We start from the raw sequence: 23,580 nt of genomic DNA on the forward strand, positions 1-23,580 counted from the left end.
TCACATTCCATAAAAGTTGATTTTCCCAGCCCAGAAAAGGCGAATCCCAGCTCCCATGTTACCCTCTATTGGGTGATAGAAACATGAGCCAGTAATCACACGAAATCATATCTTTTGGGATAGTGATTTATTTTCATAAATAAAACTAATAAAAACCGGTTTTCTGTGAATCATTGAAATGAAATTTGAAATAAATATATTCACAATCTCATAAATGAAATTACTTCACTGAAATCCTGCTGAAATCTAAAAGATGTTTTCCTGGTCGTGTTTCTCGTTTGGCCGACAAGAACCAATATTCGCTAGTCTACCAACTTTCACTTCCCATATTCTCAGAGCTAATGCACGAGAATAGCTATTTAATTATTTTCGCCACTTTGTTTTTAAAAAATCTTCCGTTTGAAGAATCTAGACATTCAGACCATCTATGGTCAATTGGATTCCATTATTTTTTTCAATTCTCTGCGTTCAGTTTTGTATTTACAATTTTCATTAAAATTTACTCCAGCCACGATGATTAAAATCGTACCATAAAAAAACTGACAATGTCTGACATACATATCAGTTATATAACGTGCATCGTACCAGCATCTCTCAGGGCCTAGTCACCATGCAGTACGGTTGGTCCTGTATTAATCGGACAATTTTTAACCCATCAGAGAACCTTTTTTCCCTCGTAAAAATATTTAAGTAATAAAAAATGGGCCATTGTTCAAGTGATGGGTGCGGCCCTTGCTCATTTAAACATTCGATTTCATGCATTGTAAACAGTCCGACTCATCAGTATTAGAGCAAATCTGGAAAGGAATTCAAACAAACACACGTGATCCAGAACCTAGATAGAACGTAGATATTTGGGTATTAAACTGGTTTGCCATCCAGCTGTTATGCTACTGATCACATGTGTCAGCGAATTTCTTGTTCTTTGAATACAATCATCATGTGAACATTAAGGCTTAGTGCAATGAATTCCTAACTCAGAACGTGACGGTGTTTCTGTAGTCTTCATAACATATGCATGTGATCATATGTGTGTGGTATGAACTATCACTCTTGGTTATCCTCCACTTAGAGGATGTCGTGTAGTTTTGGTGTCTAGTTGTAATATACATTGTGCCCATGCAATTACTTTACATAAATGATGATCACTCTTTAGAAAACTGTTTGTTGAGCTGGTCATTAGAGTGAGCCAGTACAAACACCAGGTCAGTGGACTGAAGGAGGAAATCATAGGGCGGAACAGCGATGACGTATCTCTTGGATGAAGGTGTAGAAGACAACTTGTTGGAATCTCTGAACCGATAAACACCAAGACAGATCATGGAGTAGTCTCGAAGAGCATGCAGAAACATCTCTCCGTACTGACCGCCATTCTACACAACAAAAGGTTTACATATCATCTTGAGGTATATACATGCATACGTCATCATGAACTTATCATTTAAATACTCACCCCAAATTCTGCCAAAGGGCCGTCGTACAGAGATATCTGGGAAATCTTACACCTGCATCTAATCTCCGACGTCTCTGATACTTCATATCCTCCTTTTAATCCTTCTCCTTCTGCTAGCTGTTCCTCAAGTACTGGGTTAACCCCCCCGGTCACCAAGTTACGAACCAAGGTCAAGATGTCTCCATTGTAGTAAGTCTAGAGAGAGAGAAGATGAAGTTACACCAACAAGAAATAAGTGGATGATCCAGGCAGATCATGCAGGGCTGCATGTAGTGTACTTACTAAACTGACGAGTGAATCAAGACAGACCATGCAGCGCTGCATGTAGTGTACTTACTGAACTGACGAGTGAATCAAGAACAGAAGCTGTGAACGTCGTTCCACAAGCAAACGGTTGACTAAGATACAACTCCATGTCATCATCATCATCATCGTCGATATCCAAGTACTGTACGTTATGGTCAAATACTAGAAACAATGTAATTAATATCATCAATATCAATATCATTCTCCCTTTCTTCCTCAGCCTCCCCTTCCTCGTCCCCTCCCCCGCCCCAAAACGCCGCTACGCAGGCTAATATCATGATTGCTTCATACATATTTATCACCGTCATGATCATCTTCGATATCCTAGTCTAATAAAATGGTAGCACTCAACTTGGTGACGTTGGATGACGTGCCCAGATTGTTCTTAATGGGATTACTTACCGATCTCTGTTAACATGGGGATATTGCATCCAAAAGCAGATCCTCGTCTTTGGATGTTAGGACTACCTAGAGACACATCGGGTAAACCAATAAACGCTTCTCTAGTGGATTGACTTAGAAGCCCTGCTGCATCGTCAAATGACATAGCCTGGAATGTAACAACGCGGAACTGTTACTCTGACATATAGTATTATTACTATACCACTTCTCAAAGCAATATAATGTGAAAATGCTATTTTCATAAACATGTAAACTCGCAAGCTGAGAGCCGCACGCTGAAATTTGGTCTTTTGCTGCCATGAATCAAAACTAGTCAGTCGGTACCTTTTATATTTTTGACTGGAGGCAGCGAAAAAACAAATCAGTTTCAGTGTGCAGCTCGTAGCTACAGAGTTTGCATGTTTAATAAGACAGCAGTAAATCAAAAAGCATACATCAAGCGTTACCTTAAGGTTTAACGAGGCAAGAATGGAATGCTTATCAGCAAGTTTAGGATCAGAAGAGAAGGAGCTCGTTGTAGTAGCGGACAGGAACACCACCATGTCTGCTAGATTAGAGTTGACAGCTCGTAAATCCGACCGACAAAACGGCGAACCCTAAATTACAAAAAAAAAAAAATGTTAAGTCCATTTGGAGTTGGTTTCCAACAGACATGGACAACATGTACTTACCGGTAGGATGTAGATGTTATCAAAACTACCAATTTGTTCCCACTACGAAAAATAACGCAAATCAATGAGCTTAACTGAAATAACATGGAAAACCGAAACACTGTGGTAGCAACAATCGTACTTCATATCTGAGTAAATGCAGCTGCTTTTCATGTTATGGCGCCTCGATAGTTAGTACCATACCTCTCTCTCTAGATAGTCTTTGTCACCAAGAAGGACAATGTGTTTGAGATCTGTTTGTTGAAGGTTACTGGCTCTCAAAGGCATCACCTGCAGCAAATATGATGTACAGTCAACAATACGGTGTCTTAATTACCACCGCCATCATCATCACTACAACAAATACTACTATCCATCATTAACACCGCCACACTACTACTACCACTACACCATTACTACCAACACCACTACCATCAATACTACCAACACTACCACACTACCACACTACCTTCACCATTACTACCAACACCAACACCACCACACTGCCATCACCATTACTACCACCGCCATCATCATCACTACAACAAATACTACTATCCATCATTAACACCACCACACTACTACTACCACTACACCATTACTACCAACACCACTACCATCAATACTACCAACACAACCACACTACCACACTACCTTCACCATTACTACCAACACCAACACCACCACACTGCCATCACCATTACTACCAACACCAACACCACCACACTGCCATCACCATTACTACCAACACCAACACCACCACACTGCCATCACCATTACTACCAACACCAACACCACCACACTGCCATCACCATTACTACCAACACCAACACCACCACACTGCCATCACCATTACTACCAACACCAACACCACCACACTGCCATCACCATTACTACCAACACCAACACCACCACACTGCCATCACCATTACTACCAACACAACCACACCACCACACCACTATCACCATTACTACCAACACCAACACCACCACACTGTCATCACCATTACCACCACCACCACCACCACCACCACCACCACTATCATCATCCCCACATCCACTATCATCTTCATTATCACCATCGCTATCATAATAATCATAATCGTGATCAATATATTATATCTTTACCAGTTGTCGAAGGCCGATGAGAGGATCATCTTTTTTGTTGAACACACACACCAAAATGTGGTGTGTAAACACGATATCGTAGGCTTTTTCTTTGGTCTGAAAAAGACATGAAGCAACACTCAGAAGATAAGAAAATTCTACCGTTTATTTTTTGACAGACATTGTATAGTAAAGTGAGTACTGACCAGTATGGCTTCTTCGTATGGGACGGCAGAACACCAGTAAAACGTTCCTGTTACATCGAACAGTGGCTTGGACCTGTCGAAACTTTCAACTGGCTTGTTTTCTTTCAAACTAAGTACAAAGTAATCAACAAATGTTAGCATGACAAAACTGATAAAAAACGACCACTCGACCAGCGGGGTCACTGGCCGGCTACAGGGTTTCAAAACATTCAATAGGCTTCTCTTGGTTTTCCACACTTTTTGGGAATATATCTTTTAATGTCATGTAAAGTAATAATACTCAGGGGAATGACGTCATATCATGACATCACGATATGATATAATTAACAGAGCTCTATCAATATGGGGTAGGTATAACATGATTATTTAAACTTATCAAGTGTTTCTTAATCAATTAATCTCCTTTACGTACTGCTCTTCTGTCATTCCGCTGCTCGATGCAGTTTTATCGCTGAAAAAGGCACACAGTTTACCGTTACACACACAGTACAGTATTGCGATCGTCATGACGTACGATTGATCGTATTGGATCCTGGAAGCTGATATCGTGCGTCGGTTATTTGAGAAAAGATTATTTAAGAAAAAAGAACGCCATGGGATAGTCATGCTGAATATAGAATGAAAGATAGAACGAACGACGATATGAAGCAGTGCTCTTTAGTCCTGTTATCTCTATGTTACAGCATCATGTCAGCACGCTTGAGAATGAGTAAGTGATAATCGCATTCAAGAGTACGAAAATATGAGTAAGAAAAAAAGAAAGGTATGGATATGTTATATTTCTGATAATACCGAAATAATAGGTTATAGTACAGTTATAGTACTGGTTATACTGTATACCAAAGTATACCCATGCACCACGTGACCACCTTAGAGTACTACCATACTGATAATATGACATGATACTGTATACCACTGTATACCCATGGACCACGTGACCACCTTAGAATACTACCATACTGATAATATGACATGATACTGTATACCAATGTATACCCATGGACCACGTGACCACCTTAGAGTACTACCATACTGATAATATGACATGATACTGTATACCACTGTATACCCATGGACCACGTGACCACCTTAGAGTACTACCATACTGATAATATGACATGATACTGTATACCAATGTATACCCATGGACCACGTGACCACCTTAGAGTACTACCATACTGATAATATGACATGATACTGTATACCACGGTATACCCATGGACTGTGTCACCTACCAAATGGACCACGTGTCTAATATGACATGATAAGGCATTGCACTGTATGGCTTTGTCTAGTAAGGTGTTCTTAGTAAAGTCTTATAGGTAAGAATGAGAGTAAGTTAGAGTAGATAAGGATAAGTAAGAGAGAGTGGGTCAAACACAGTGACTGACCTTGGTTTGGTTGACAATAAAGCAACCTGACTTTCATCTTTCTTGGATTCCTCCACAACACTGAGTGGTAAGAGTGGTACAACAGTTATTAAAACAGCTGGCAGAGACATGAAATACATGATCAGTAGAGAGTAATTAAGTTAGAGAGTATTTCTTCAAGAACAATAGACTACTGAAGAATGAGTAATCCATATTGATATAGCAGACGTCTCATTTGAAAGGACTACACTGAAACATTTCATTCACAGTCAGAGTTCCATTGTGTAATGCTTTGTTCTTGTGGACAGAAGTACTTCCCTATCATACCTGCAGTCATATTCAAAGGTTCAAACCTAACGCATTCCCTAAACACAAATATTAATGTTGTACACTCACGCTTTGAGTTTACTGAGAACCTTGTAGCTTCCCTGTTTCTTGGAGAGAGGCATCAGTCTTTGATGGATGGCTTCACTTCTAGAAGCTGTAGGAAAAAGAGAAAACTATGGTGAATAATAACCCGAAGATGATGAACTGGGTGCCCATGCAGTAGCATACTCGCATATGCCAAGTAGATCGTGTTGATTTCCAACAAGCAGGTTAAAATGTTCATTAATCAGGAGAGGTGAATAATTGAATTTTTAAAAAAAATTCATCTTGCAATTATTGAGAAGAAAGGTAATACAAAACGCGGTTAGCAAACATTTATCAGGACATTTTCCGTTGGTCTCTTTGTAAATTTCCCAAATTTCCCAAATAAAAAAAAAAGACGCACTAATTCCATGCCATGCTGAATGTGATAATTGAGATGAAAATGTAGACAAGTATTAAACTTCTTACTATGCACCCCTTGCTCTCATGTACACCATCATCAATAATGTACATTCTGTCTTACCATGTACCGCTGCTCATGTGCCTCCCGTGTAGATGATCAGAAGAGTATCTATCTACTACATCACCATACTAGACTAACACCATCATCAATAAGGTACATCCTGTCTTACCATGCACCGCTGCTCATGTGCCTCCCGTGTAGATGATCAGAAGAGTATCTATCTACTTCACCATCATACTAGACTAACACCATCATCAATAAGGTACATCCTGTCTTACCATGCACTGCTGCTCATGTGGCCACCCTTGTAGATGATCAGAAGAGTATCTATCTACTACACCATCATACTAGACCAACACCATCATCAATAAGGTGCATCCTGTCTTACCATGCACTGTTGCTCATGTGCCACCCGTGTAGATGATCAGAAGAGTATCTACCTACTACACCATCATACTAGACTAACACCATCATCAATAAGGTGCATTCTGTCTTACCATGCACCGCTGCTCATGTGCCACCCGTGTAGATGATCAGAAGAGTATCTACCTACTACACCATCATACTAGACTAACACCATCATCAATAAGGTGCATCCTGTCTTACCATGCACCGCTGCTCATGTGCCACCCGTGTAGATGATCAGAAGAGTATCTATCTACTTCACCATCATACTAGACTAACACCATCATCAATAAGGTGCATCTTGTCTTACCATGCACCGCTGCTCATGTGCCACCCGTGTAGATGATCAGAAGAGTATCTATCTACTACACCATCATACTAGACTAACACCATCATCAATAAGCTACATCCTGTCTTACCATGCACCGCTGCTCACGTGCCACCCGTGTAGATGATCAGAAGAGTATCTACCTACTACACCATCATACTAGACTAATACCATCATCAATAAGGTGCATCTTGTCTTACCATGCACCGCTGCTCATGTGCCTCCCGTGTAGATGATAAGAAGAGTATCTATCTACTACACCATCATACTAGACTAACACCATCATCAATAAGGTACATCCTGTCTTACCATGCACTGCTGCTCATGTGCCACCCGTGTAGATGATCAGAAGAGTATCTATCTACTACACCATCATAATAGTATAACACCATCATCAATAAGCTACATCCTGTCTTACCATGCACTGCTGCTCATGTGGCACCCTTGTAGATGATCAGAAGAGTATCTATCTACTACACCATCATACTAGACTAATACCATCATCAATAAGGTGCATCCTGTCTTACCATGCACTGCTGCTCATGTGCCACCCGTGTAGATGATCAGAAGAGTATCTACCTACTACACCATCATACTAGACTAACACCATCATCAATAAGGTGCATCCTGTCTTACAATGCACTGCTGCTCATGTGCCACCCGTGTAGATGATCAGAAGAGTATCTATCTACTACACCATCATACTAGACTAACACCATCATCAATAAGGTGCATCTTGTCTTACCATGCACTGCTGCTCATGTGCCTCCCGTGTAGATGATCAGAAGAGTATCTATCTACTACACCATCATACTAGACTAACACCATCATCAATAAGCTACATCCTGTCTTACCGTGCACTGCTGCTCATGTGCCACCCGTGTAGATGATCAGAAGAGTATCTATCTACTTCACCATCATACTAGACTAACACCATCATCAATAAGCTACATCCTGTCTTACCATGCACTGCTGCTCATGTGCCACCCGTGTAGATGATCAGAAGAGTATCTACCTACTACACCATCATACTAGACTAACACCATCATCAATAAGCTACATCCTGTCTTACCATGCACTGCTGCTCATGTGCCACCCGTGTAGATGATCAGAAGAGTATCTATCTACTTCACCATCATACTAGACTAACACCATCATCAATAAGGTACATCCTGTCTTACAATGCACCCCTGCTCATGTGCCACCCTTGGTTCAATAGGAGAATGAAACATGGTCTAGTGATTGTCACGTCGCAATGTTTTGGTATTCCAATTCATGAAATGCCACTACGTTTTAGGCAATCATGATTATTTTCTTCATTAGAGCGATAACCTGAGGTATCTGCGTTACATTTTCCGCGCATTACTTGATATCGTATTGACAATCACTGGAGCCCATTTCACCAACTACTCCCTTACGATTTTCTTCGTCCTGATTGTCTGTCCTTTCTCTAATTGGCACGTTCCAAACCGTACGATGACCCTCTCTACCTAGTGACAGACCTGGCAAGGCTTCTGACACTAGAAACCTTAAAGACTTAGTTGGTTTACCTTCTAATGATATAAAAAGTTGTAATGTGTAAGATATATGGTAATAATGCGTGACATAAAATGGTGGTAATGACAGCGTATATATGAAAAATATGATCACATGAATAACATTAAATGCAAAAAAATGAAGGAATAGTTAAGGACCGGCAAGAATACAACAGCAAAGTTAATGCAAAAGCAGTACAAGACAAAAGAGCGAAAAGACATTACAATGAACATGACTGGGCACAACTGCTCAGCACCATTAAGGCATGGCTCTTTTGAGGAAATGATGGAAAATCAGTTATTTATTCATATCTTTGACAGTTTATAATGAATCTTTCCCAATTTTGGCTCGTAGTAGTAATTCTTCAAGGCAAGCAATTACCACATATGCGTTACCATGGAAACCATGTCACGTGACCACAAGGCCGCCATCTTGGATTTTTTAAACAAGCCTTTTGAAGTCCTATTGAAACTACTTCAAAAGTCCTGAAAATCCATATTCCTTTTTATATTTGCATAGCCTTTATGGATCTAATTGGATATCTTGGAAATTATATTAAGTTTAATTTTTAGAATATTTTCAATTTTTTGGAAAACATAGAAAATATTCTAAAAATTTAACTTAAAATATTTTCCAAGATCATCCAATTAGATCCATATAGGCATTGTAAATACAAAAAGGAATATGGATTTTCAGGACTTTTGAAGTAGTTTCAATAGGACTTCAAAAGGCTTGTTTCAAAATCCAAGATGGCGATCTGGTTGTCACGTGACTTAGTTTCCATGGCAACCAAGGCTTTAAGGTTCCTTCTTTTTACAAAAGACATTAACTTGCCAAGTTTGGGTAAGATTCGTAGAAAACTGGCTATGATATAGCTAAACAGTTTTTCATCTGAGAGCCATGCCTTAATGATGCTGAGTGGACATGGATTCCCTGAGAAATTAGAATGACTGTGATATGTATAACCATTATCGCCTGAGGCACATTTCACCGAGGGCATGGTATTCAACATCTATGCTGTAAAGCGACTTTTCTTACGATTCTATCTACATATACATAAAGTCAAATACATGACAACATTTTCTGAAAATAACAAAATAAAAATGCACTTTTTGATCAAATGAACTCTCTATATTGAGCACTGAAATGTTATGTGAATTAGAGTGAAGTGTTTTAGTGACTTTAGTAAGATTTATATAGTTTAATTTTAGTTTTTTTTAGGATTAGTCCCATATTATTAATTTATCGTTATATTCTTGGTTAAATATTTTTATCTTATCTAACAGTCTTGTTTATTATCGTTAGATATCGTTTCTTGTACATCATCCATGCGGTTAGCCTCAATCTATGTCATGCTCCATGCATATGCGTAGTGTTACAGTTAGCAAAGATTCTAATGTAAGGTAGAATCACTTGCCTGTATGCCCATTGGGAGGCTCATCAACTTGGAAAGTCTTGTTTGAGGCGCTGAGTGGACCAACTTTTTCGGCTTTTCGATAAACTTCGTGAGTGAGTGAAACAAACACATTAATTTTAAAACTATTTTTAACGACCTTGGGTAATCATGCAGATACCCTTGTGTGGGAAATGTCTAGAGTTACTATTAACAGAACTAACCTAGCTGTAAATACCTCCCTTGTAAGCCTCGTTAAAACATGTTTTACTGCAGTGACATATTGTCTTTAATCAGTCCGGCGAGTAAATCAAGGCTAACTTACAGGTACCAAAGAAGAATATTCCATCTTTTCTCTTCGACTGTATGCCTAGTCAAATTGGTAAAACTAAATCAAATCCTCTTGTTCGTTGTTACGAGCTATTGCTGCCAACTCTCTACCTACGTCGATCACACAACGATTGTAATTGACCAAAAATGAGTTTCGCTTTTTTTCTTTCTTTTTTTACAGTGTATTTTAATTTGTGAGACACTTACGTCCTCGTCCGTGAAGGATTTCTTTCGGTTCATCATTCTTTATTCCTGTTTTCAACAGTAACATGACTTTCTGAATCACAGTCATCACAGCACACGTTCTTTTCATACTGATGTATCAATCGCCTTTTTATCGTGTTTTATTCAGCTTATCGTGACGTGACGTGCCTATGTGGTGCTTTAGTGCGATATTTAGCTTTACACTCTTTACGTCGGCATTTTTAACTTACTCTATCTATTAAACAAGTTTAGAAATTAGCTTAATTTAACGTTGCGAAGTTTACGATACATTTATGGACATTTAAAAGTCCAAAAACATTCAATGAGAAAGACAAGAGATGAATTCCTTACAAGAAAGATAGAAAAGCAGGAAAACAAAGGCGTATTTTGGTTATGAGAATTGGTTTTATAGCTCTGCAGACCTGCTGCATCTCTTTAATAGATCGACCAAGAAAGCCGACATTTGTTAGTCAGTTGTATGTGATAGTCGTATCTGATAGTCGTATCTGATAGTCGTATCTGATAGTCGTATCTGATAGTCAGTTGTATGTGATAGTCGTATCTGATAGTCGTATCTGATAGTCGTATCTGATAGTCAGTTGTATCTGATAGTCGTATCTGATAGTCGTATCTGATAGTCGTATCTGATAGTCGTATCTGATAGTCGTATCTGATAGTCGTATCTGATAGTCGTATCTGATAGTCGTATCTGATAGTCGTATCTGATAGTCGTATCTAATAGTCAGTTGTATGTGATAGTCGTATCTGATAGTCGTATCTGATAGTCGTATCTGATAGTCGTATCTGATAGTTGTATCTGATAGTTGTATCTGATAGTCGTATCTGATAGTTACAGTTGTATCTGATAAAGTAGTTGTATCTGATAGTCACAGTTGTATCTGATAAAGTAGTTGTATCTGATAGTCACAGTTGTATCTGATAAAGTAGTTGTATCTGATAGTTACAGTTGTATCTGATAAAGTAGTTGTATCTGATAGTTACAGTTGTATCTGATAAAGTAGTTGTATCTGATAGTTACAGTTGTATCTGATAGTCAGTTGTATCTGATAGTTACAGTTGTATCTGATAAAGTAGTTGTATCTGATAGTTACAGTTGTATCTGATAAAGTAGTTGTATCTGATAGTTACAGTTGTATCTGATAAAGTAGTTGTATCTGATAGTTACAGTTGTATCTGATAAAGTAGTTGTATCTGATAGTCAGTTGTATCTGATAGTCACAGTTGTATCTGATAAAGTAGTTGTATCTGATAGTTACAGTTGTATCTGATAAAGTAGTTGTATCTGATAGTCACAGTTGTATCTGATAAAGTAGTTGTATCTGATAGTTACAGTTGTATCTGATAAAGTAGTTGTATCTGATAGTTACAGTTGTATCTGATAAAGTAGTTGTATCTGATAGTTACAGTTGTATCTGATAGTTACAGTTGTATCTGATAGTCAGTTGTATCTGATAGTCAGTTGTATCTGATAGTTACTTTTGTATCTGATAGTCAGTTGTATCTGATAGTCAGTTGTATCTGATAGTTACAGTTGTATCTGATAGTCAGTTGTATCTGATAGTTACAGTTGTATCTGATAGTTACAGTTGTATCTGATAGTTACAGTTGTATCTGATAGTCAGTTGTATCTGATAGTCAGTTGTATCTGATAGTCACAGTTGTATCTGATAGTCAGTTGTATCTGATAGTTACAGTTGTATCTGATAGTCAGTCGTATCTGATAGTCAGTTGTATCTGATAGTCACAGTTGTATCTGATAGTCAGTTGTATCTGATAGTCAGTTGTATCTGATAGTTACAGTTGTATCTGATAGTCAGTTGTATCTGATAGTCAGTTGTATCTGATAGTCACAGTTGTATCTGATAGTCACAGTTGTATCTGATTTTCAGTTAACTAACTGAACTGCTGCATGCAACTTACTCATGCAGAAAGCAGGAACTAAGCAGAACCAAGAACACTAACATTCTCATTCCTTTGTTGATAATCAAACACACCACTAGAAGGACGAGATAGTTAGAAGACTCTTTGTTCGTTAGTCCCATGACAGGAGTAATTTGAGTAATACTAACGGTGAGTGGCTATCATAGCTGCTTTAAAGTTACGATGAACTGTAAGCCTTCCTGGAAGAATAAACCAAAATACGTCTGTACCAAAAGAGACAGTGGTAGAGAAAGTACAAATAGGCCTGTACCCACAGAGGGGTAGAGAAAGTAAAAATAGGCCTGTACCCACAGAGGGGTAGAAAAAGTACAAATAGGCCTGTACCCACAGAGGGATAGAGAAAGTACAAATAGGCCTGTACCCACAGAGGGATAGAGAAAGTACAAATAGGCCTGTACCCACAGAGGGGTAGAGAAAGTACAAATAGGCCTGTACCCACAGAGGGGTAAAGAGAGTACAAATAGGCCTGTACCAATAAAGATGCAGAGGGGTAGAGAGAGTACAATTCCTTTGAGGCGATGCATACAGTTTTGTAAAGTCATCCTCAGCATTAGGTTTCTGGGTTCTGCTCTTGACCACTTATTAGACTTAACATCCATGAGACACTTTCATAGCCTTCATCTTATTGAGTCTCACAGCTTACAAATGCCTACATTTAGTAGATCATTGGCTGAATGCTTTAAGATATCGTGAGAAAAACATGAAAGAACACGCCAAAACAGAAGACATCAGCATAACATAGGCTTAATTTATTTTAAACAAGAAAAACAACACAGGTAAGCGAATGCAATATGTATGACATAAATGGAACAAACGAAATAAAAGTGAACAAACAAAATCACGTATGAAATGGATGGTGAAAAGAAACATACTACAATACTTACGTTTTAAACAATCACATTCTTTGATGAGTTCAGGATCGGTGATATCGGTATGACACATCGTACAGTAATAGAAGGCCCTGTAATACAATAACCATGCATACACTCCTGTATCATGAATATACTCGTAGGAGGAAGGAGGGAGGGTTCACCCTAGCAACGAATACTGAACGTGATGTTGGTACGAGTTTCTAGAAGGATTCTATTTTGGTGTTCTTGAAGATGCTATTTCCGGATTTTCAAAGCATCAATGAACTGGATGGGGTCCATGAACAGGTAATGAACCTTTCCTCAAGTGCTTGCATGTATTCAAGAGTACAAGAATACTGAAAAATATAAGATCATTTAATACCTTCTGACTTCTTGTGCAGATCCTGCAAGAAAGAAACCCAAGGTGTTGCCTTGAATGATCAATGTCTTGTCTTTAGGATTAATCGCAAAACTGAAACGAAAAAAAGACAAATAAATCTTTATATATAGTTATAACGGTATTATATTCGTTAAATAAAACTGGCACGGCTTGTTCCTAATGTCCAGAACATGCAAAATAACGTTTGACAACCGACAAGCTAAACATGTTTGGTATAATTATAATATAAGGTACATTGTGATCCTAATCGTACTATAGATGGTGTTCATGTACTTACGTTTTTTCCCCGTCCACCTTTGTTACTTCAATTGCGATCAGCAGGAGGTTTAATTTCTCGAAACAAATTCTGTGAAGCATAACGTGTATAAGACTTTATCAATATTTATCATTTGTTCTTCATTTCTGATCGATGGGAGAATTTAATAACATAATGTAAGATGAAATATTTTATTTAATTAATTGATTAATTTATTTTTATCGTGACTTGACGGATTTCAGTATCGCATTCATTGCTGGTTTAAGTGTGTCTGTTATTCTGCGGTAGTCGTCGTTATTGGTCATTTTTGAATGTCGGTTTTGATTGTGGTGTTATTACTTACTCGGCTGCTTGCTTGAACGCCAAGCTCTTAAAAGAAGGCGCTAGCTTCTCTGTGTATAGCTCACAGTTTGTTCCTCGCACGTACCACTTCCTCCAGTCATCATCACTCGTCGTATCATCACCTTTCTAGTTTAGCAACAACAACACTACATTATTATATTACGTTACAAATATACTATCAACTATTAAACATGATACAGCATGGTGGCATAGGCCTTTTCTGAGTTCGATAAACAGGATGCATTGTGGTCTACCACATACACCACATACGGCTTGATGGACAAAAGATGTTTGTACTGAAGCTAGACTACAATAGCACCATGTTCACTATCTCAGGATAGGTCTATGCAGTCTTGATGCAGTCTCTTACCAAGTCATTGGATCTCATTGAGAAGATATTCGCCAGCAAGGTGGAGAAACCGGGCGACAAGCAACTTTGGGCAATGAAACCAAGTTTAAGCTGCAAAACAAAATATCAAATATTTTGATGTGAATTTGAAAAAGCATTTCATTTAAATGGCAATCTTTTGAGATGCAGAATATCGCTGAAGCCTTACCTCACCAACACATACGACATCATCTCCTATCTTGGAGTCCCACGATGGAATGTTCAGCAGGTAGGCCTGTTTGGTAACATTTATACGAATTACTAAGCATTTAATTTTACATACCTCTAAACAGGAGATATTTAATCAATTAGTATAATATATTTATATATGCATATATATAGTTATTACCAACCTTGTTGTGGTATTGCAGCAACTGAATAATGACCCGCATCTTTGGAAAGAAGTTCTTGATACCAACAACCCTGTGCAAAGAATTCCACATAGGCTTTATTGAACATTATTGGTTCGCTTATCACTAACTGGTCTAATTACACAACCATGTACATGTGAGTTAGTCGTGCTGTGCCCTGACTTTGACAGCCCAGAGGTTGATTCTGGGTTTGATGTGTGAGTTAGCCATGCCCTGACTTAGATCAGCCCAGAGGTTGTTTCAGGGTTTGATCTGTGAGTTAGCCATGACCTGACTTAGATCAGCCCAGAGGTTGTTTCAGGGTTTGATCTGTGAGTTAGTCATGCCCTGACTTAGATCAGCCCAGACGTTGTTTCAGGGTTTGATCTGTAAGTTAGCTGTGTGCTTATTTAGATCAGCTCAAAGGTGGGTTTAGAATTCAATTAATAAAAATTTAATTCCTTTTTTTTTAAACTTCAGAGAACTCAGCGAACACATGATTGGTTTTGTTATCTCAATTAAAACAGGCTTGTTTGATTACCTCATGATGTTTTCTTCATCTTCATTGTCAGGAACAGAGCAGTTCTTGTTGCACAAAACTAGACAGGCATCTGCTTTAGACATCTACAAACATCATTTAATATGGTCAGTATGTATAAGCAGACTCACTACACCAGTATTTATATACTTTTTATTTGAAAGGGAGAAAATGCAAAAATCCATACAAAATGGCTTCTTGTCCAATCAGAGCGTGCATATATATCTCACGTCTTATGAAACATAACATTGTAGCAAGATCGAGTTCCAGCCAAAATTTTCATGCCAAATCCTCAAGGAACTCATCATCTGATTTTTCTCAAAATGTTCGACTTTTCTTCTAAGAAATATTTATAAGGACCTGAATTTTAGGACGGGGCTTTTGGCTCCTCTCCTTATGCCACCATTAAGACATCGAAATAGATAATAACGTACAAAATAACGATATAAGGTGCTGTACCTTGACTCGTTTACAATCGTCTGCTGATAATACTGTACCCACATAATATGATACATGAACATAGTGTTTCTTGATGGTTCTCTCAAGGTCTGGATCTGGTAGATGACTACGAGGATAAATTGAAAGAAGACGAACACGGTAAGGGAACGTATTAAAACAAAGCCATGTTTGAGTAATCATGCTTTCTTGAAAAAATGCTTAGGACAAGTAAACCAGAGATTAACATACTTTCCAAGAATCACAACGTTGACGACCACATCTGCTCTATCCTTGTGCAGAAAATCCCTGAGAAAATTCTCTACAGTATCGTGTGTTATGTACCCACAAAGTACGATGTGCCTGAAAAATATATATTGTTTATAACTCTTGTAGTGTGGTACTCTCCCCTGACCCACATCCTTCATGTTACTTGTCATGTGGTACTCTCTCCTGACCCCCATCGTTCATCGTCCTTGTCACGTGGTACTCTCCCCTTACCCCCATTGTTAATCGTCCTTGTCACGTGGTATTCTCCCTTTACCCCCATCGTTCATCGTCCTTGTCACGTGGTACCCTCCCCTGACCCCCATCGTTCATCGTCCTTGTCACCGTGGTATTCTCCCTTTACCCCCATCGTTCATCGTTCTTGTAACGTGGTACCCTCCCCTGACCCCCATCGTTCATCGTCCTTGTAACGTGGTACCCTTCCCTGACCCCCATCGTTCATCGTCCTTGTCACGTGGTACTCTCCCCTTACCCCCATTGTTAATCGTCCTTGTCACGTGGTATTCTCCCTTTACCCCCATCGTTCATCGTCCTTGTCACGTGGTACCCTCCCCTGACCCCCATCGTTCATCGTCCTTGTCACCGTGGTATTCTCCCTTTACCCCCATCGTTCATCGTTCTTGTAACGTGGTACCCTTCCCTGACCCCCATCGTTCATCGTCCTTGTCACGTGGTACCCTCCCCTGACCCCCATCGTTCATCGTCCTTGTCACCGTGGTATTCTCCCTTTACCCCCATCGTTCATCGTTCTTGTAACGTGGTACCCTCCCCTGACCCCCATCGTTCATCGTCCTTGTAACGTGGTACCCTTCCCTGACCCCCATCGTTCATCGTCCTTGTCACGTGGTACTCTCCCCTGACCCCCATCGTTCATCGTCCTTGTCACGTGGTACTCTCCCCTTACCCCCATTGTTAATCGTCCTTGTCACGTGGTATTCTCCCTTTACCCCCATCGTTCATCGTCCTTGTCACGTGGTACCCTCCCCTGACCCCCATCGTTCATCTTCCTTGTCACGTGGTATCCTCACATCTTACTTTCTTCCTTGGGCAATCTTGTAGGATCCATGGTACTCAGATTGTGATGAGAAGTACTCCATGATAAAGGGAATATGGGTTGCAAACATTCCCTGTTATGAATCAAAAGAATGCTCCTTAAAGTATCATACTGGATGGGTATCACATAAGTGTGAGAAGGAACTTGTTGCGGCAACAAGCTAGGGATGACTTGCTCCGTGCCAAGGTAACTCTTAAATTTAAACCCGCAATCCCGTGATGAAATGAGCGCTTAGTTTTTCTCGATAGCAAATCCCCAGGACAAGCACAATGACAAATTAATCTTGGAACGATAAAATCATTAACTTTTTCTCGCGTACGTAGGTAAAAGTCGTTATACTAACCAATCCAATACATATGAATATCATAATAAATATTCGACCAAAATACGTAATTGGTGACATGTCTCCATACCCAACAGTTGACATGGTAACCTGTAATCACAAGAGACCAGAGTAGTACCAATTAATACACCAGTTTCGTATTCGATGTATACCGTAGTTTTTGAAGACGAGACTCATCTGCACAGACTTAACATATACTAGTAAAAGTCTGTGGGATTTCAAAAAACGTGTGTTGTTCAAGTTGCACATTCTTTACATTTTACAGTTGACTTTTGCAAATGATTTACTCTTAAGCGAGTTTAAGCCTGCAGAGATGAGTCTTTAGTCATTAAAGACAGCGGTATTTACCGAACACGAAAAGGAACTATTACACTAAGAGGCGTAGACAAACAACAGATTGGTGAAAGAAGGAAGATCTAATATCAAGTTTAGTGTGTACGAACACATACCACAAGGAAGTACAGACAGTCAAAGTAATTCCAGTCTTGACGTAACGCAACATTCCATGGATCGCCGGTGTTCTCGATCTAAAAATGAACAAATAAAAAACCGGTTTATTACTCTGTGCGAGTGATTCCTGTCTCAAAATCAAGATCATTTTGTTAAAGTTGTAACAGACAAAATTAACGTTCCTACCAAATGTACCAATCCTCCAAAACAGAACAGAACAGCGCTAAGATTCCCAACAGCTTTAGTCAAGGTGACAGCACCGCTAAACAGAGAGAGGATAACAAAGTTGGAGTTAACTACTCCGTGTATCCCGGGGGATGGGGGGGGGGGGGGGTACTCCGCCAGAATTTGGGTAGGGGTGTTCCGCTGGGATTCTGAAAGGGGTACCCTGTTAATGATAAAAAAACTCAAATTTGTGGACCCTGTTTATGATAAAAGATATAATTTATTGCACTGAGTTCCTGCTTCTCGAAAAACCATACCCTGTTCAGCGGATCATTCCCGTATAGTCCATATATGGGAGTACCCCCCCCCCCCCCCCCGGGCCGTGTATGTAGATGCTGGAAAAGCACAAAATCTATACAAGATGCAAATAATGAACACTAACCTAGATTGGATAATACTAAGAAACTGCAGAATATCTGCCAGTTTGATAAACTGCAATGCACGTAAAAAGCGCAGACCTGAAATGAAGAAAATTGAATTAGTGGGATATCTCTCTCTCTCTCTCTATTAAACGATAGATGGGAGAGAAATGTAGTATATTATGGAATTCGAAGTAACGAAGTACTGTGATAGGATGCATATGGCTAGCGTGTAGGTTAGCCTTTAGGTTAGCGTTTAGATTGGTTGGCATGCATAAGGAAGCCCCTAAAAAGTTCCCTGACCTATGACCCTCAACACCACTGGGAACCTTTGATAGGATAGTAAGCGTTTTGATTGGTTAGTATGTTAGGGAAGCCCTTTAAAAGTGACCTTGTTTGACCTATGACCTTCAACACCACAGGGAACCTATGCTAGGATAGTAAGCGTTTTGATTGGTTAGTACGCATAGGGAAGCCCTTTAAAAGTGACCTCGTTTGATCTATGAACCTCAACACCACAGAGAACCTATGCTAGGATAGTAAGCGTTTTGATTGGTTAGTATGTATAGGGAAGCCCTTTAAAAGCGACCTCGTTTGATCTATGAACCTCAACACCACAGAGAACCTTTGAAAGGAAAGTAAGCGTTTTGATTGGTTGGTATGTATAGGGAAGCCCTTTGAAAGTGACCTTGTTTGACCTATGACCTTCAAAACCACAGCATTTTGGAGCACTGATTGGCTTGTAGGCATAGGGAACTCCCTCTTTTCAAACTTCCCTCGTCTGACCTATTCTTTAACACCACACCTTTAACACTTAATATCCAAGTTGTGAATAATAGATAGCTTCCATGTGAGAAACTTCTGATATGGATCTGCTGTGCCATGAGTGAATGAGTCATGTATCCACTACAAAAAGTAAGAAAGCTCCTTAATATTGACTTACCAATCCAGTTTTGTCTAATAATTATTGAAACAAACACTTGCGGGATAGTAAAGAAGTCCACAAGACTCAGTGGATCACACCAGAACAATAATTTGTCATTCGCTGCAAGAAACTAAGCAAAAAACTTATTACACCTCATAAAAAGCAAAAATGGAAGCCCATGTTAGATAGTACCTAGAAAAAGAGCTGAACGTTGTCTACTTACTCTTAAAAGAAAATGTAAGATGAAAAATGTATTGAGGCCAATTTCAAACAACCACAATATTTGATCATTCAGGTCCAAGCAGTGCTCTACAGGACTGTAAAACAAAATATGACATTATCTTGACTGGACTGCCTGTGGTTAAATTCCACAGGTAGCCCAAATTATCAGGAATCAAAAGAAAGTATGTATACTGGTCAGGGCAAGCAAATTAGTCATTTAATAATACTCACTAAGACGCTTCAACTGCATAAAGAACGACGTAGGAAATACTAAATAAGAAGGAGATTACAACCTGGAGAGAAATTGAAAATGTTCTCATTAAATATTCACTACCTAATGGTGTAGTGGTGATGGAATATTTATTACCTAATGGGCATAGAGTGGAGCCACCAAATCCATGAAATAGATGCAGGGGCGTAGCCAGGATTTGGCCTTGGGAGGGGAGGGGGGACCCATTTTCAGAATATCGGTAAATTGAATGAACTTATAACTACTTAGGTGTTTAGGGTACTACAGCGTAAGGATGAGGGATGGCAGAACTAACCCTTGCCTTGGTTTTTGAATAGAGCGTTTTCACTCACGTGAGAAGGCAGCCATAAACAATAGAAATTTTCTGCACAGTATTTGCATAAAAATAGAGTTCAATTCCCGGAGGATAGAAAATGTATTGTTTTGGTACCCCATAATGGCCACTGTGACGTCACTTGAAAACCCTCTATAACATCTTATTTTTGTCCCTTCCAATCTAAAATTAATTAAACCTTATTGATTCATGATGGTCTGTTTGCAATACTGAGATGAGGAGGGGGGGTCAAAAAATTTTCTTATACAGAATTGGGGGAGGGGGGGGGGGTTGTGAATTTTTCCAAGGTTTTTTTCAATTTTTCCTCCAGCCCCCCTGAGGCATAATTAATGAACAGTCCCTTATTCATTTATGAAGCAGCCTGATAATGAGAGAAGATATCTAGAGTATAGAAGTATGTAAGACATGGTCTCACTAAGAAATTCTTGGACATGACAGGTGTTTCAAAGCTTTTTAATTACAAGGAAACAACAAGAGGGCTTGAATAACAGGGAAAATGAATAACAACTATTTGCTTAATAGAGAGAAGAAACTGGAAATTTACAAAACACAAATTTTAAAAATTTGTTCATAAAATGTCCAGTTTTAGAAGCATAATTTCTAACTAACATAGTGTATAGCATTGAGGTTTATAAAAATAATGAATTATTAATTATTACCTAAAGCTCAGTTTTTTATTGGATACCTAAGGATAAGAGTTAGACAGCTAAGTGCAAACATCATAAAAGCTCTTCAAAAAAATCTGATTCAATTCATGTCATGTTTCAAATGAATTGAAAGCCTATTACATTATAAATGTTCTATATAAGCATATAGTACACCAGTTTGGTTAGTTAATAATTTATTTGTCAAAAACTCGGTCAATTTTGAAATTAGTGAGAATTTGCAATCTGAACATATTATTCTAGATAGAGTATTATAATGTATATTGGTAATCAATTTCTACTTTAACTCTATAAAATATATAGACTGATATATAATGTAATATATTTTGGAAAAAGCAGCATAAAATACTAGTATGAGTCATTTGGCATTAAAAACAGAGTGGTGAATTTTCGTGTGGTAGCCATAGCAATACTACTTTGACTATTTTCATTTCTAGATCCTGTTTCAGATCCAAGCTAATTTTTGATATCTTCCAAACTACAAAATGGTAAAAACATATTTGCTGGGTGCATAAAAGCGATGCAGACTCATAAAAAAAACCAGGTTGAACAACTTGACATGAAACGTAACAAATTCGACTCACTAACGCTTTAAAAATGTTCCCATTTAAAGACCTAAAATGGGTTGAACAATAAAATGGTTGCTAAAACGATACGAACAGATAACAGAAAATACGACCATGGTAAACGCTTGCAAGAACAGAAACCTTTTTTTGTCTGGTTAGAATGCGGTCTTCAGATTTATTATGTTAAAGAGGTGAACTGGCGGAAGTTCTCTAATTATATAAAGGGGTTAGAAGCGATACAACAAACCGCGGGTTTCTTTTTCTCAATAGTCACAATTCTAGTTAAATAAACAAAACGGGAAATCTGTAAAGACTCTTTAGAAATAATAGAACAAAAATTATAAAATATACTTACGAAACACTGTCCTTTCAATGTTTGTGCAGTGAGGAGACTTCCCGCTTTTTCCCTCATACGAATGTAAAGACTATCTTCCTCTTCGTGTGTATATTTATTCTCGGCTTCCTCATTTCTTTTCTTACCAGCGAGCTTGTCTGATGGATTAAGTTTTCTCTTTTTTGAATTGCATAGACGTATAATAACTCTTGTCAAATAAATAACAATAAGTCCTCCTAGAAAAAGGGAAAAGCTGGTAATAACGAAGTACCACCATTTTCTGTCTTCTTTAGGCGGCAGGCAGGTTTTATCGCACGACATTGTACTGCTTACGTTGCAGTCCTTCACTGTCATCTCGTAACACCGTACTAAACACCACAGCCGATGAACCAAAAAATATGTATGTTAGCTTTCATTCATGACGTTTCCTACTTTAGGCTTTTAGCTTCAAACCTTCTCAATATATATTAGCAAAAATAAATAAGTCTATCAACCGATATGATAATATCGATTCAGCTGATAATGTATGCTCAGGGTATTGAGAATTTACTTTCGATTTTCGCGATTCATGCTTAAAAACTACTCTGCTATTTCATAATATAATTCTAAGACGCAAATCATTCTAAATATAAATACTTTATCATTATTCATAAAATATCTTACATAATGGACACATTTTTTGTACCAGATAAGTGTTTGGGTGTTATTAGAATATTTATAAGCCGATGTAATTCTCCTAATTTGAATCCTTGGTATACATTACTCGTTGTCTTGACAACTGGTTGTAAACCGACATGCAAAGCCTCATGTGGGTTTCCCAAAGAAAACAAACTCAGCACTCTTAATATTTTACCGCAAGTTTGAAAGAACTTATTCAAGACAGGTGCAAAAAATGCTGGTATCGAGATATCTTTATCTTTGCAGCTTTTAAGAATTACTTAAATATGATACCTTTAATACTTGAGAAGTGCTGCAAACATTCGCAACAAAGATAAGACAAAAAGGCTTTTAGGATGATAGAGCAATTATTGTTTTCGAGCACAAAAGTTGTATTTGATTGTGTGCGAACACCCTTTGGTCAAGAGTAGATGAAACCAAAGATTATTTAAAATCGCATTTGCCAATAAGTTTTTGACTTAAAAAATACGTTGCTTCATGCAGATTTTTTTTTTTTTTTTTGAAATAAACTTTTTTGCTTTAAAGAAATCAATTAAAAGGAAAAAAATAATATGCCCATTGCTTGGACTCGAACGCATTTACTTGTTATGAAAAATCATTAGTGTGATTCTTAAAAGGTCTAAGTTTCAAATACAATCACAAGTGCAGTAGCTTGAAATTTAAAAAAAGGGGGGAAAAAAGACAATGAGATGGCAGATATGATAGTTTTTAAACTTCTGTCCTATAATAAGTCTGGGGCCTAGCTAGAATAGCTGATATTCTGGAAGATTAGCCAGATAATAGGTAGGAAGCAAAATAGGGTAAAATTAGGTAGGGGGTAAATCAATAAGCAGGTCCACTTTG

General features: G+C 38.4%; 1 protein-coding gene across 8 annotated transcripts; it reads right to left on the reverse strand.

The window, feature by feature from the left end:
• Positions 1-112: 112 nt before the first annotated feature.
• On the reverse strand, positions 113-22,534 carry LOC116306874 (calcium-activated potassium channel subunit alpha-1). 8 transcript variants are annotated; one of them, XM_089029253.1, is made up of 33 exons: positions 22,081-22,534; positions 20,142-20,203; positions 19,912-20,005; positions 19,707-19,818; positions 18,787-18,862; positions 18,366-18,441; positions 18,179-18,256; positions 17,730-17,819; positions 17,368-17,459; positions 16,297-16,407; positions 16,069-16,174; positions 15,613-15,695; positions 15,075-15,144; positions 14,891-14,956; positions 14,704-14,793; positions 14,335-14,459; positions 14,013-14,081; positions 13,718-13,807; positions 13,369-13,445; positions 10,526-10,570; positions 10,013-10,096; positions 5,891-5,975; positions 5,516-5,575; positions 4,537-4,575; positions 4,125-4,233; positions 3,940-4,035; positions 3,016-3,102; positions 2,833-2,874; positions 2,608-2,757; positions 2,162-2,309; positions 1,791-1,921; positions 1,454-1,648; positions 113-1,373 (listed from the first exon to the last, which is right to left on the reverse strand). In XM_089029253.1, the coding sequence occupies exons 1-33, from the start codon at positions 22,411-22,413 to the stop codon at positions 1,146-1,148; spliced, it is 3,399 nt and encodes a 1,132-aa protein (XP_088885379.1). In that variant the 5' UTR covers positions 22,414-22,534; the 3' UTR covers positions 113-1,145. The 8 variants fall into 8 exon arrangements, with proteins under 8 accessions (XP_088885379.1, XP_088885378.1, XP_088885381.1 ...); XM_089029252.1 differs by lacking the exons at positions 10,013-10,096; positions 10,526-10,570 and adding an exon at positions 8,478-8,612; XM_089029255.1 differs by lacking the exon at positions 10,526-10,570.
• Positions 22,535-23,580: the final 1,046 nt, after the last annotated feature.

The sequence above is a fragment of the Actinia tenebrosa genome, unplaced genomic scaffold (genome assembly GCF_029948245.1).
Source record: "Actinia tenebrosa isolate PJP-AT-01 unplaced genomic scaffold, QUT_ActTen_1.0 PGA_scaffold13__45_contigs__length_12533684, whole genome shotgun sequence".
NCBI classification, from domain to species: domain Eukaryota; kingdom Metazoa; phylum Cnidaria; class Anthozoa; order Actiniaria; family Actiniidae; genus Actinia; species Actinia tenebrosa.